The 16082-nt window shown below is 40.9% G+C and overlaps 1 protein-coding gene across 2 annotated transcripts in view; it reads left to right on the forward strand.

Annotated features, from left to right (window-relative positions):
- The first annotated feature begins 4167 nt into the window (after positions 1-4167).
- The window catches only part of FAM133B (family with sequence similarity 133 member B), a 30061-nt gene continuing 18146 nt past the window's right edge, over positions 4168-16082 (forward strand). The window contains exons 1-3 of one of the 2 annotated variants that reach the window (XM_017870305.1): positions 4168-4294; positions 13632-13729; positions 15879-15957. In XM_017870305.1, the coding sequence (XP_017725794.1) occupies positions 4271-4294; positions 13632-13729; positions 15879-15957 (201 nt within the window). In that variant the 5' untranslated portion in view covers positions 4168-4270. Of the gene's footprint in view, positions 4295-4319; positions 4694-13631; positions 13730-15878; positions 15958-16082 lie in introns of those variants that run through there. The other variant, XR_001885170.1, reaches the window with a different exon arrangement.

The following is a 16082-nucleotide window of genomic DNA, read 5'->3' on the forward strand; positions in this document are numbered from 1 at the left end:
ATCTGCCCACCTTGGCCTCCCAAAGTGCTGAGATTGCAGGTGTGAGCTACTACACCCAATCTACTCATACTCTTTTAATTCTCTTTTTCACTTAATAATAATGTATAGTGGCCATTTTTCCCTATCAACACAACTCTACATCACTTTCTAAATAACTGCATAATTTGCCATTACATGGACATACCATACTTTAACTCTTGTGATGGATATTTAACTTGTTTCCTGTCTTTTGCTCTGTCCTTTAATATAGTTGGATAAACACAACGGCTGTTGTCTTCAAACATAAAAGCTCCATGCTTTCATTTCCAGTCTAGTGACATGCGTGCCAAAACAACACACTTGGGTTTGTGGGTTGAGTTTCTGTATCTCTCACCATTGTTTAAAATCTCAAATACCCACACAACAATTAAAAAAAAAAAATAGGAAAATCAGGTTGGGCGCAGTGACTCATGCCTGTAATCCCAGCAATTTGGGAGGCTGAGGTGGGCGGATCACTTGAGGTCAGGAATTCAAGACCAGCCTGGCCAACATGGTGAAAACCCATCTCTACTAAAAATACAAAAATTAGCCAGGCATGGTGGTGACGTGTGCCTGTAATCCCAGCTACTTGGGAAGCTGGAGCAGGAGTATCACTTGAACACAGGAGGCGGAGGTTGCAGTGAGCTGAAATCTCACCACTGCACTCCAGCCTGAGTGACAGAGCAAGACTCTGTCTCAAGAAAAAAAAAAAAAAAAAGATGAAGAAAAGAAAATATATAGGAAAATCAACTATATTGTTTAATTTGGATATAGACCCAAGTTCATCACTAAAGATGCCATCTGAGTTATAATCTTTGTTATTCAAGCTGAAAAATCCTGCCTCCGATCATTAGTATTATTATTATTAGACTGTTAACTATTTACAGCTTTGCCTTTTATCAATGCTTATGTTACCACCCTGCTTAAAAAGCTTTACCTCATTTGCAAGAACATGGGTAGATCTGGAAGACATTATACTAAGTGAATAAGTCAGGCACAGAAAGACAAATACTGCATGATCTCACCATATGTGGAATCTGGAAAGGTTGAACTCATAGAAGTAGAGAGTAAAATTTGGTTATCAGGGGCTGGAGGAGTGGGAAGGGAGGGAAGTGGGAGTTGTGGATCAAAGAGTACAAAGATTTAAATAGACGAGAAAAATAAGTTTTGAGATTTACTGCACAGCAGGGTGACTATAGTCAATAATAATGTATCATATATTTCAAAATAACCAAGAGCAAATTTCAAATGTCTCACAATGAAAAAGATTGGTAAGCAAGATGATGGATATGTTAATTTGTTTAATCACTCCACATTGTATACATATAACAAAATATCACATTGTACTCCATAAATGTATACAGTGATTTGTCAATTAAAATAACATTAATTTTAAAAAGGCTCTACGGCTGGGTATCGTGGCTCACGCCTGTACTCCAGCACTTTGGGAGGCTGAGGTGGGTGGATCATCTGAGGTCAGGAGTTCGAGACCAGCCTGGCCAACACAGTGAAACCCCGTCTCTACTAAAAGTACAAAAATTAGCCGGGTGTGCGCATTCCTGTAATCCCAGCTATTTGGGAGGCTGAGGCGGGAGAATCGCTTGAACCCAGGAGGCAGAGGTTGCAGTGAGTTGAGATCTCACCACTGTACTCCAGTCTGGGCAACAGAGCAAAACTCCGTCTCAGAAAGAAAAACAAAAAAAAAGGCTCTGCCTGCAGAATAAAATATAACTTCTACCTTTGGCATTCAAGGTCCTTTGCCTCCAGCCCCAGTGTACCTTTCCAGGCTTGTTCCCCTCTATCATATGTGTTCTATGCTGCCCAACCTGTCCACATCACCACTCCTTTTATGCAGGTTGTGCCCTCTGTAATGTCCTTCCCTCTCAGTTCCTCTGAGGGAAGCTAGCCCAGGGTCACAATCCACCTGAAATGCCACTTCTCAAACCTCCCTCTCTTCTCTCCCCTCCCAAAGGCAGTGTGATTTTGTAAGGAAAGCATATGCTTTCATGGTGTGTGTGTGTGTCTATGCATGTCTATGTTTCTGCGTGTGTATTTAATAGAGACTGCATCTTGTAAATGCTTTCATGTTTGATGCACCTGTGTTTGAATCCCCAGCTTCTCTGCTTTCTTGCTGTGGAAGCCGGCACAAATTACTCAGCTTCCCTTAGCCTCAGTTTTTCTCATCCACAAAATGGAATGTAATCTCTTGGTTATGCTTAGAACATTTGGAAGGGCATGTAGGCCAATTGCTATCAGGGAAGTGTATTTATTACCAGATCACACATGTGCAGAGAATGTGTAAAGATTTCTACTGTCACTGAATTATATCCTGAGAAGTCTTGGACTGATTTGGTCTTTATGGAGTCCACTCAGATCAACTCCCGGTAGCTCTTGCCATCTTCATTATCTCCACAGGCCCCTGGTCATTTTCTTGTTTCTCTCTCCCCCCAGGGATTCATGTTTCATCCAGGAGGGGTTGTGTACATTGGTAGAGAGAGAGAGAGAGACTTCTAAAGGAAATACAACCTTTCTGTTGACTTATACCATATTTTTAAAAGTTTCTGTGTTCTGTACAATCAGCCAACCAAGGAGCTGAAGAAGAAAAAAAAACTATATTATCTCACAGGTATTCTCATGCTTATCATGTTGGAGTATTAAAAATAATATCGGTCAAATGCCTAGAATATTTAACACATGAAAAATAAGCCAGGAAAGAAAGAATAACTTAACATTAACAGGTTCTCGTCTTCGTCTTGTGTATAAAAAGAAGCCTGTCTTTAGTCAGAGTCCCCAGCTTAAGTCAGGGGTAACGGAGGAGGAGGAAAAATGAGAGATTGGAGGCCTTATTTTGGAAAGTGGGTTACTGAGAAATAATCAATACTTAGTAGGGAGCAGAACCACCAAGGACTGCATGTGAGACTTTGGAAAAGTTTTGAGACAGAAAATGGCAGTCGGGAACATCTGTCATATAGTGTAGCATGAAAAATGCAGGGAGGGAGGCAGAGATTGGGAAAGTTGACTTTAAAGCATGTTCTTGTATGTAATGAGTGTAATTCCCATTTTGCCATTTCCAAGAGTCCAGAGAAGATCCTAATTGATTTTCAACTACTTCCTAATGACACTTGCTAAGGTGAACCCAGAGGGGTCGCTTTACTAAATGTGATTATCTTCTCTGGAGCCCAGATCATCTTCCTTAAAGTTGCGGTACGGAAGTGCCAATGTTATGATATGCTATGCAGTAAATTTGACCCTGTGTGTGTTTATCGCCCTTACGAGTTTATAAACAGACCCCCTGACAATAGGGATTTTTCTTAATCATCTTTGTGCCCTACCCAGCTCCAGCTTCCAGCCACCCCGTTAGTGAAAACTGTACAAACGACATGTTCAAAAATTAGTGTGAAATGAATGCATAGGTGATGAATGAATGGGATTGAAATTAGAGGGTGATTTTGTTAGCGGCGTCTATGACAGCACTGCCTTTCCCCCCACCAGCTGATGGGCTCCGTGAGGGACCAAGGCTCCTTGGTCCTCACTTTGTCCCCAGCACTTGCACTCTGTCAAGCACAAAATAAGCATCGGGAGAATCTTTGTGTACCCTCGCATATTTCAGCGCATCAAGAATGGAAGAAAGGCCAAGCACAGTGGCTCACGCTTGTAATCCCAGCACTTTGGGTCGAGGCGGGCGGATCACTTGAGGTCAGGAGTTATAGACCAGCCTGGCCAACATGGTAAAACCCTGTCTCTACTAACAATACAAAAAATTTAGCCCAGACTGTTGACGGCCGCCTATAATCTCAGCTACTCGGGATGCTGAGGCAGGAAAATCGCTTGAACCGGGGAGGTGGAGGCTGCAGTGAGCCGAGATCGTGCCACTGCACTCCAGCCTGGTCGACGGAGCGAGACTCTGTCTCAAAAAAAAAAAAAAGAATGGAAGAAAGCAAAACAATCCAAGGCCAAACTGAAGCGAGCTGCCTTGGTGGGACTCCGGTGCATAAGTGCAGGGTCGACTGCTCTTGGGTGCCTAATAAACAACCGGACTCCCGCAAGCGCTCAGCCAACTGCAGCGATCGCTGGAACCGGTTGTCCTCCACAGAGATAGGGGGCGCTGTAGCCGAGCGCGGCTGTCGAGTCCGCCTGGTGCCGCTCTCTGGGCGGAGTGGGGAGGCGGTAGGAGGACCTGTGGCGGTCCTGCTTCGGCTGTCTCTCCGGCCCGGTTTCCCTTGGCGTGCGACTGTGCGCTCAATCCAGCACCATGGGGAAGCGGGACAATCGGGTGGTGAGTACTCAGCGGGGAAAACAATAGGGCGACGCAGGGCCGGGCGGCAGGACAGCGAGACCCTCGCTGTTCCCGGCCGGGCCAGAGGGCAAGCCGCAGCCCTCGGATGTGGGGCCCGGAGACCCAGCACCCTCCGCCGATCCCAGATGCGCGTGCGCCGCGCACGCAGTTGGCGCTTTAGGGTCCCAGCTCTCTCTTGCCCGCCCCTTTTCCTTCACCTCGCCTCTCTTTCTGGCGCTGCTCCTTTGCACCCTTGCTTCCTGGACGCGGGCCCCCAGTGCCCACTTAGAACCACGAGGACTCGGTTAAATCCCCCTCCCCCGCCCCGCCATGTAACTCCGAAGTCTTAGGCCCTGGGAGGCGCCCGATTCACCCGCTCCTCGGTATCGGCCACCCCAGGTCCGCACAGCTCTCCAACTGCGCACCCAAGTGGGAGGGAGGCACAGAGGCCTCGACTGGTCCCGGAGGGCCAGCAGCGCTCCTGGTTGTAGCGACAAGCAGGCTCCCGTTTGAAAATGGGATGGCAGCATTGGCTTTCGTGTTTCCAGCGCCCTGTAGGACCTGGCATCCCTAGACACTGGGAAGGAATGAATGGCGTGAAAATAGTTGGCTTTCGAGTCCAACACAAAACTGGAATGTCAGTTTTGTTCCGTCGGAAGTTGGGTGACCTAGAACAAGTTACTTTTCTTCTCTGTGCCTTAGTTTATTAAAGGGGATCATTATTATCTACAGCCTTACAGAATAATTGAAACCACAAAAGGCAAGATGTTTGAGCGAGTACTGAGCATGAAAATTATTACTCTAGTAAATGAGATAAAAGAGATACATAAATAACTTATAGCAGAAAGAGTAGGAAGTGGTCCTTGACAGATATTAGAAATTCTAAAGGCATTCAGAAGAAAAGGTGCTTTTGAGAAGCGGAGATGGGAGGAAAGCATTCTAGATCGCTGGGGCGGGGAGCTGAAAACTCAGGTTATGAATCAGATTGAATGGGTAGTAAACATAATGAAATAACAATAAGCTTAGGTTGCAGCCTGACAGTTCCTGGGCTTGCCTGTGACAGAGTTTTAGCCAGAGTAGCAAAATGAGGAAAATGCACGTAAAACGAATGTGCTACGTTTCTTGAACTCGCTTTTTTATTCAACAATTATTTGCAAACTGTGTGTGTCTCGCGCCAAAGGAGACTTACATTTATGAAATGATGACACTTGCCATCAGTATTAGCCAGTTCTTGCATGGCTTTTATAAAGAAAACCCTGAGACTGGGTAATTTATAAAGAAAAGGGTTTAATTGGCTCACGGTTCTATGGGCTGTACAGAAAGCTTAGCGGCATCTGCTTCTGGGGAGGCCTCAGGGAGCTGTTACTCATGATGGAAGGCAAAGCAGGAACAGGCGTCTTACAGGGCAGGAGCAGGACCAAGAGAGGGACGTGGAGAGGTGCTACAGTTTTAACCGCATCTCTTGAGAACTCTTACCTCTATACAGTGCAGGGGAGAGGGGGATGCTAAACCATTCATGAGAACTCCGCCCCCCCGATCCAGTCACCTCCCACTAGGCCCCACCTCCAACATTGGGGATTACAATTCGACATGAGATTTGGGCGGGGACACAGATCCAAACCATTTCACCATCTTAAAAGCTTTGTAGTTCTGTATAGTCTTTATAATGGAAAACGTCTAGGAACCACTGTGGTAGTGAATCTTGATTACAAGATAGCGGGATGTTCTTTCTCCTGGCTGCAGGTGAGACTTGGTTGTGGTATCTTGATTATCATGGCGTTGAAGTGATGCAGCATAACACCGTTTCAGCATAGGAGCATCCTTAGGTGTTTGAATATTTGGGCTCTTTTAATACCCTTGGGCCTTGAATGTTTAGAGATCACCTGACCTTGGATGCAGTTTCATATACAGACCTGAAATGTTTGATATTACTGAAGAAACGTTTTGGTTTAAACATCCCTTTAAAGCATTTGAAAAACTTACCAAATTAGCTTCATTTACTAGAACTTTTGATAGCTCTGGGCTCTACTTACTGTTGGTATGCAGCCATGGAAGAGAGTATTCTGGTAACATTTTTTTTTTTTTTTTTTTTTTGAGACGGAGTCTTGCTCTGCCGCCCAGGCTGGAGTGCAGTGGCCGGCTCTCAGCTCACTGCAAGCTCCGCCTCCCGGGTTCACGCCATTCTCCTGTCTCAGCCTCCCGAGTAGCTGGGACTACAGGCGCCCGCCTCGTCGCCCGGCTAGTTTTTTGTATTTTTTAGTAGAGACGGGGTTTCACCGTATTAGCCAGGATGGTCACGATCTCCTGACCTCGTGATCCGCCCGTCTCGGCCTCCCAAAGTGCTGGGATTACAGGCTTGAGCCACCGCGCCCGGCCTCTGGTAACATTTTGTATGCACTTCAAAGATTGGGATTAAGAACAAGAAATTAAGAGGTAGAAGACATAGATTGTCTAATTCAGTCTCCTCATTGCATAGAGGAGGGGTAAGACTGTTTAAACTGGGACCAAAACTTCAGTCATCTGACACTCAGTTCTGTACGTCTTAACTCTTGATTTTCTTTTTAAGACTTTGTTTTTGTTTTGTTTTGTTTTGTTTAAGCAGTTTTAGTTTTACAGCAAAATTGAGAGGAAGGTACAAAGATAACCTGTTTACCCCCTGGCCCCACTCATGCATAGCCTCCCCATTATGAACATCCTTCACCAGAGTGTACATTTGTTACAATTGATGAACCTACGTTGACGTATTAGTGCTGACTCTTAGTATTCATTCTCTATGGGCTTGGACGAATGTATTTGTTTGTTTGTTTGTTTGTTTGTTTGTTTTGACACAGGGTCTCACTCTGTTGCCCAAGCTGGAGTGCAGTGTCGCCATCATGGCTCATTGCAGCTTCAACTTCCCAGGCTCAAGAGATACTCTTACCTCAGCCTCCCGAGTAGCTAGGACCACAGGTGCATGCCACCACACCTGGCTAATTTTTTGTCGTTTTTTTGTAGAGATGGGGTTTCACCATGCTGCCCAGGCTGGTCTCGAGTTCCTGGCCTCAAGCAGTCCTCCCGTCTCGGCCTCCAAAAGTGCTCGGATTACAGGAGTGCCACCACACGTGGCTAACAAATTTATAAACATGCGTTCGCCAATATAGTATCATAAAGAGTAAAAATTCTCTATTCTGCCTAGCCATTCCTCTATCACCCCTGCCCCCAAGTGTGGCAACCACTGATGTTTTTACTGACTCCATAGTTTTGCCATAGCACTTGATTTGGAGCAACAAAATGAATATTTGCCTCTGAAAATACTGGCATTTTTTGAGATTGTCTCAAAAACAGTTCCTGTTCTTTTTTGCATTGATGATACAATCATAGTTTCAAAGATGATAGGATTGCTTTCCAAAAAAAACCCCAGTGAATTTCAGGTTGAACAGTTTTTTACATTTTTATTTTTAGAGCAGTTTTAGGTTCATAGCAAAATTGAACAGAAAGTACAAAGGGTTCCCATATACCTCCACACTTGTACAGCTCTACCATTATCAACATTCACCAGCACCAGCAGGGTGGTACATTTGTTACATTTGATGAACCTACATTGACGCATCATCATCACCCCGAGTCAGTAGTTTACATTAGGGTTCACTCTTGGTGTACATTCTTGAACAGTTTTTATCACTGAACGTTTTAATTCAGGACTTGTAATGGGCTCTTAAGTTCCTGATGGCCACCTTTTGTGCCTGTTTTCCAAAGTGTTCTTCCTGTTCTTTTATGCTACTTTGAGCCCTCTAAAATAGATGTATCCTCTAGATAAAAATAGGTGATCAAATTGACAAATGAAATTCTGCACATTGTGTCTTTAGCCAGTTTTGCTGCGTTGCTCTTTTTGTACCTGCCCACATACATATCCCCTTGAGACCAATTTGCCATCCTGAGTTTCAGAAACAAATCATTTTCTGTTATCTAAACTCATGCAGCAGTTTGAAGCCACAGACAATTCTAGTTACATATGGATGTGAATGTTTGATTTACAAGGTCACAGTATTTATGATTAAGTGATAGTGAAATGTTTCGAGAAATTGAACAATCTCTGTATTTTAGTGAATGCTTTACCATGCCACCCACTTAATGTTAGGAGCATTATTTTCACACTGATACAAAATGAAAACTCTTGTACCTTTGTAAAAATAGTTACTTTTCTTGTTTTAAAAGCTTTCTGTTGTGCATAGTTGGAAAGAAAAGTATTGTTGCTTAATGAATAAGAGCAGACTATCAAGTGTTTTGCATGGAGCCTAGAACATAAGATGCACTTTTTAAAATATTGCTATTATAATTGAAATAAATAATGGAGATATTTGGAGTGTATTTAAGCAGACTGAGATAGTGTTTGGTCAAAAGCGTAAAAGTAAGCCTTATTCAGCAGTAGTTCATGTAATTGTACCCGTAGTCCTAGCATGTGAATATACTACTTTACTATTATTTTCCTCTGAAAAGTAGGAATGGGTTGGTGTGTACTTTGTAAAAGCAGTTTGATAGTACACAGTAAGACAGTAAAAATATTAATGTACTTTAAAGATACATGCTAGATAACTTGAAGACTGTAAAACATGGTAAATGTTACGATTTTTTTTTTCATTAGAATGAAAAATTGCCACTGCATTATCTGTGAATTTTTACGTAAGTACAGTTCAGTTCTCTGAGTTGGAATGGCAGTATTGTGGTTGGATTTTTGTCATTTTGTTTACCTTTATTATTACCATAATAATGTTTATGCAGTTACCTTTTTTGTTTTATAAAGGTAATCATTATTTAAAATTTTTTTCTCCAGTGTGAATGAATATAGATGTTTTCCTTTATATTTTGGTGCACATGCAGCCTAATTTTAAATTTTAGTTATTTATTAAAATAATTCTTTTATTTTGGCAACTTGCCTCTGCTTTTCACTTGAGAAATCTTAAACATCTTATCAGGAACTATGGATCTACTTCATTGATTTTAGTAGCTACATAATATTTCTTTTTTTTTTTTTTTTTTNCCTTTTAATCTGGAACAGTTCTTTAGTCTTTCATGACCTTGACATCTTTTTTTTTGAGACGGAGTCTTGCTCTGTCGCCCAGGCTGGAGTGCAGTGGCCGGATCTCAGCTCACTGCAAGCTCCGCCTCCCGGGTTCCCGCCATTCTCCTGCCTCAGCCTCCCGAGTAGCTGGGACTATAGGCGCCCGCAACCTCGCCCGGCTAGTTTTTTGTATTTTTTAGTAGAGATGGGGTTTCACTGTGTTAGCCAGGATGGTCTCGATCTCCTGACCTCGTGATTTGCCCGTCTCGGCCTCCCACAGTGCTGGGATTACAGGCTTGAGCCACCGCGCCCGGCCGCTACATAATATTTCATAGGGAGTATACTTTAATATATTTAGCGAATCCCAGTTTGATAGCTATTTGGGTGTTTTCAGTGTTTGCTGTTTTAGTAATTTAGACCTGAATATCCTTGATATGTATATATTTGCACTCTTTGGAAATGAACAATTTTTACAATTCTAACCTAAAATATTTTGCCATTAGGTACTGCCAAAATTATGACGTGATACCAAGGAAATTAGAATGTGATCAATATTGTTAAAAACAAAAACCTGAAACCAGTTAAATTTAACAAAGGTCATTTGAGCAAGAAAAAGATTCTAGAACTGGAGGAAGATGTTCTACATCCTGGTGACCTATATTTGCAACAGGAAATGACATACAGAGATTCCCTGATTGGTGCAGTTCTGAGTTTGCCTTATTTGGGCATAATTTGGCAACCTTCTATTTGGGATTGGTTGAGGGTTGGGCTCTTGTGATTGGCTGAGACTCAGTTGATTGGTTAAGAGGGCATACTCTTAGATTAGGCTAGAACTTATTTGCACATCACGCCAGGTTGTACTTCACCATGTACAGAGGGTTTTTGCTTTGTTTTGTTTTTTCAGTAGAGACAAGGTTAGTCTCTCCTGAGCTCAAGCTCCTCCCACCTCACCCTCCCAAAGTGCTAGATTACAGGTGTGAGCCAGTGTACCTGGCCTTTTGGGCCACATTTTACTACCCAAGTAGGAGGACACTTTGAGCCAAACTTAACTGTGTTGAACAGTACAAATAATACTCCTGTTTTACAAACAGTGAACTAAGCTGCACATGGTACTTGCCTTCATTGTCTTCATTTCCGCCTTCATAGTTTGTCATACTTCCACACCAACTAATCGAAATGCTTAGCAAAAGCAGTTGAATGAAATCTTTGAGGGTATAACATTTTATACAAAAAAAAAACAATATGCCTCTGTCTTTAACATTGCATTTGATATCCACATCTTGCCCTGATTCTGTAAACATTCATGACGTTAGGGGCTCTAGCATTTGTTCTTGCTTGTAGAAAAGTATGTCAAAGATTTATCTTTTTCATTCCAAGTAATTAGGCTGTGTCAGTTGAATGGTAAGGGTTCCCAGTATGTGTTGTTTATGCTGGTTTTATATTGTTTACTCTGACAGAGAAATCTGGAAGTATACAACTTTTATCTGTTATAAAGCTGGGAAAGAAATGATGGTCATTTTCATAGATTTTGTTAAATAAAATGCAACAAATATATTGTTTCCTTTCACTTATTTTGGATTATTACAAGGTATAATGCCTTCAACCAACCTTGAGGATAGTCATTTTCAATCAAAATTATTTTTATTTAAAAAGTAGAAGAGTTTCATAAATGTCTGTTGACTGGGCATGGTGGCTCACACCTGTTGTACTAGCTACTCAGGAGGCCGAGGTAGGGGGATTTTTCGAAGCTGCAGTGAGCTATGATCACACCACTCACCACTGTACTCCAGCCTGGGCAAAAGAGCAAGACCCTGTCGTTTTTTGTTGTTGTTGTTGTTGTTGTTGTTTGAGACAGAGTTTCGCTCTTTCGTCCAGGCTAGAGTGAAGTGGCGCAGTCTCAACTCAGTGCAACCTCTGCCTCCTGGGTTCAAGTGATTTTCCTACCTCAGCCTCCTGAGTAGCCAAGATTATAGGCGCCCGCCACCACACTTGGCTAATTTTTGTGTTTTTAGTAGAGACAGGGTTTCGCCACATTGGCCAGGCTGGTCTCAAACTCCTGACTTCAGGTGATACACCCGCCCCGGCCTCCCAAAGTGCTAGGATTACAGGCATGAGCCACCGCGCCTGGCTGACCCTGTCTTTTAAAAAAAATAATAATAGTAATAAATAAAATTTTATTGACTTAAATTTGGAAAACTAAATATAAGAGGTAGAGAATGAATTAAAGACCAGACTGTATATCAGTAGTTTTAACAAAACAACATCGCTTTGCTGGACACTGTCAATAACAAACCTTTTGCTTTGTTTTGCCTCAATATGTCTTTGAAAAAAAATCTCTAAAATATTTTTCTGCTGTAGTAAGTGTAGTAGACAGCATGATTTAAATTTTTGCAGATGTTTTGAGCTAAAATATGTATAACAAAATTTACCATTTTAACTGTTTCTAAGTGTATAGTTTAGTGACATTCAGTACATTCATACTGTTATGCAACCATCATCACTATCTATTTTCATCATCCCAAACAAGAACCTCTGTATCCATTAAACAGTAAACTCCCAAATTCCTCTTCTCCCCAGACCCTGGTTAACCTCCATTCTTTCTTTTCTAGGTATCAAATATAAATGGAATAATGTATTTGTTCCTTTGTGTTTTTCTTGTTTTATTTCATTTAGCATATTTTCAAGGCTGATCCAGGTTGTTTATAGTATGTGTCAGAATTGCATTCTTTTTTAAGGCTGAATAATATTCCATTGTATGTTTATACCACAGTTTTGTTTATCCATTTGTCCATGGATAGACATTTGCATTGTTTCCACATTTCAGCTTTTGTGAATCCTGTGGTTGTAAACATTTGTGTACAAGTATCTGTTTAGTCTCTTCTTTGAATTCTTTTGGGTGTATACCTAGAAGTGTTATATAGGATCATGTGGTAGTTCTATGTTTAACTTTTTGAGGAACCACTAAACTGTCTTCCACAGTGGCCACACCGTTTTACATTCACACCAGCAATGTGAAAGGGTTCCAGTTTCTCTGCATCCTTGCTAACCCTTGCAATTTTCTGTTTGATAGTAGCCATCCTAATGGGTATAGAATGGCATCTCTTTGTGGTTTCAATTTACATTTCCCTAATGACTAGTGATACTGAACATTTTTTATGTGTTTATTGGCCGTTTACTGTATACCTTCTTTAGAGAAATACCTATTCAAGTCTTCTGCCCATTTTTTAATTACTTGGGGTTTTTTTTGTTGTTAAGTTGTAGGAGCTTGTTTTACATTCTGGATATTAATCTCTTACTAGATTTATGATTTACAAATATTTTCTCTCATTCTGTGAATTGTCTTTTCACTCTTAACAGTGTCCTTTGATGCACAAACTTTTACATTTTGTTGTTCTGTTTATTTTTTTGTTGCCTGTGTATAATTTTTGATGTTAACTATTTGTGAATAAAATTGTCATCAGTATGACGTAGTATTTCCTGGGAGACAAAATGTAGTTGAATAAACAATGAATTTAGAGTTCGATCTTATTCAACTTCTTTGGAATTGAATTGAATTGAATTGAATTGAATTGAATTGAATTGATTTGAATTGAATTGAATTTATGTTATGTTATGTTATGTTATGTTATGTTATGTTATGTTATGTTATGTTATGTTATTGTAAGAGGGAGTCTCGCTGTGTCGCCCAGGCTGGAGTGCAGTGGCACAATCTCAGCTCACCACAACCTCCACCTCCTGGGTTCAAGTGATTCTCCTGTCTCAGCCTCCCGAGTAGCTAGGATTACAGGCGTGTGCCACCACGCCTAATTTTTGTATTTTTAGTAGAGACAGGGTTTCACCATGTTGGCCAGGCTGGTCTTGAACTCCTGACCTCAGGTGTTCCACCTGCCTCAGCCCCCAAAGTGCTGGGATTACAGGCATGAGCCACTGCATCCAGTCTGGATTTGAGTTTCTTAATTTTCTAGTGAACATACTGGTATCACCCTCACAGGATTACTGGGCTTTAGGAAAAAGAGCTGTAAAGCCATCAGTAGGTCAGAGGTATCTATTATTTCATCAAATCTCTTGTAAAACACACACACACACACATTTTCTCCCAAACTTTAATATTATCTCCCAAACTTTTAAGGCTTAAAAGAGAGTTAAATTAATTTTTTTGAATGAAAAGTTGGTTAGTCGGATTGCATATACTTAGCTGGATATATTATGTATTTATAGTAAAGATTACTTGATGAGTAAGTGAGCTTTTGCATGTTTAATGGTTGCTTTAATGGAATTAATTGTTGTTCTTTCTCCAAGGCCTATATGAACCCAATAGCAATGGCGAGATCAAGGGGTCCAGTCCAGTCTTCAGGGCCAACAATACAAGATTATCTGAATCGACCAAGGCCTACCTGGTATTTGTGAAACACTTTACCTATTTATAAGCTTTTTATCAACTTTTTAAAGTTTATTCTTAAGACTTTAATTGATTTTATTGATTGCCAAGCAATTACCAGATGAATAATTTTTTTTAAGTAGCATTTGATATATGCTTTCTTTTGAATGTGTGAAACACATGCATGTACAATTAAAAAGCAAACATTTGAGAACCCACTACCCAGTATGGCCAAAGCACTGCCAGGTAGCTTTTTCATACCAGTCTCTTCACTGTCCCATAAAAGATCTTAACCTTGCAGTGGTCAAAGCTATTTAGTGACTTTAAGTAGTCTTGTCCTTTAGTGAGGTGTAACCAGATATCAGGAAGAATAATATTCAACTTTGTTTCTAGTTTTATCTGCCAACTTTTCAATCAATTAGAAAAACTTACTGATTTTTTTACATAAAGCATCAGAGTGTGGGCCGTGTTATTCTTTAGTATGTCTTCCTTATTAATACCATACTCCTGAGACAACATGTGACACAGGCTTTAGAGCTGTTAACTTCAGAATCCCAAGTGCACCTAAAAACTGGGCAACTGGTTGAAAAGTATGCTTATGTATAATAGGGAATCCTTCCTTTGAGTTAAATAGGAAGTAAGGATTATTTACCAGTGGGTGTGAGTGCCATTGTTAACCATTGCAGCATACCAGAAAATGCATTATCCCAAAACAAAGTATATTTTAATGGGGAGAGGGAATGAATTTTTCAAGGGGAAATGTCCAAGTAAATATATTACATGTGTATCACAGATCATCAAGACAGCCCTCAGGTCGAGTAACTCATAGGGACTCACTGGAGTTTCAGCAGATAGTCGTACTCATGGTAAGATGTATTACTGTGAAAGGCTACCAAGCACAATCAGCAAAAGGAAAAGGCACATGGAACAAAGTTTGTCCAAGTCCTGGAGCAGGCTTTGAAGGGTCCTCTCCTAGTGGGATCACATGAGAGGGACTTAATTCCCTTAGTAAGGAGTTGTGATAATACATATGAGATATTGGCAACCAACTGAAGCTCATTAGAGACTCAGTGCCCAGGGTTTTATTGAGGCTGATCAGGCTCTGCCTGTCATGTACCAAAATTCCAGATTCCAAGGCTGGGCATGGTTGCTCATGCCTAGAGTTTCAGCACTTTGGGAAGCCGAGGCAGGAGGATCGCTTGAGGCCAGGAGTTTGAGATCAGCCTGGGCAACATAGCAAGATGCTGTCTGTACAGAATATATATATACACACACACACACAAAAATATATATATATATATATATATTATATGTATATTTAAATTAGCTGGATGTGGTAGTACATGCCTGTAGTCTTAGTTGCTTGGGATACTGAGGCAGAAGGATTGCTTGAGGCCAGGAGTTGAAGATTACAGTGAACTATGATCACACCACTGCATTCTAGCCTGGGTGACAGAGCAAGGCCTTGTCTCTTTAAAAAAAAAAAAAAAAAAAGTCCAGATTCCCAGAAGGAAAACAGGTATTTAGCTTGAACTACGTTGTTTGTACAAACAGTTTAGGCACAATGGATCTGCTCTTATCAGAGAATAGCAAGAATCCTCCAAATTCGAGTTCCCAGATGCGCCTCTAGGGCCAGTCTTTTAAGTACGTCTTTCCAAGAATAAGCCGTCAGGTGAGCTGTATTAACTCTTCTCTGCACAGCATGTTAGCTACCTTATTAAATGGGTCATATATAGAATACAGTAGTTCAGTCAGATAGATTTTAGGGCATCCTAACACTGAAAACTACCAGGTTTATGACTTTAGGTGGATTTCTTACCTTCTCCAAGCTTCGGTTTCTTTATCTGTAAAATGGGGATCCATACCTTTTCCCACAGGGTTTTTGTGAGGATTAAATGAAAATGTATTTTAAATAGTGCCTGTTGTAAGTGCTTAGATGTTTGGTGTATTTGCTCTTATAATCCATATTTAGAAAAGGAGTGATTAGTGTTATCTGATAGGCTTTATTATGGTAATTTATTTTTATAGATGCGAACAAAGAAATACCAACATTGAATAGCGGTCTATTAGAATATTTAAAAGAGTTTATGAAATTTTTTTGTCTTATTTGTAAGCATTTATCTAATTTGAATTGCTTGAAATTTTTTTTTTTCGTTCTGTTTTTTAAGGGAAGAAGTAAAAGAGCAACTAGAAAAGAAAAAGAAAGGCTCCAAGGCTTTGGCTGAATTTGAAGAAAAAATGAATGAGGTTTGTAAAAAGTACCTGTTAAAAAAAAGACTAATTTGGCCAGTTTTGGTGGCTCACACCTACAATTCCAGCACTTTGGGAGGCCAAAACGGGAGGCCAGGATTTCAAGACCAACCTGGGCAACA

The sequence above is a fragment of the Rhinopithecus bieti genome, unplaced genomic scaffold (genome assembly GCF_001698545.2).
Source record: "Rhinopithecus bieti isolate Rb0 unplaced genomic scaffold, ASM169854v2 scaffold_5191, whole genome shotgun sequence".
Taxonomy (NCBI): Eukaryota; Metazoa; Chordata; class Mammalia; order Primates; family Cercopithecidae; genus Rhinopithecus; species Rhinopithecus bieti.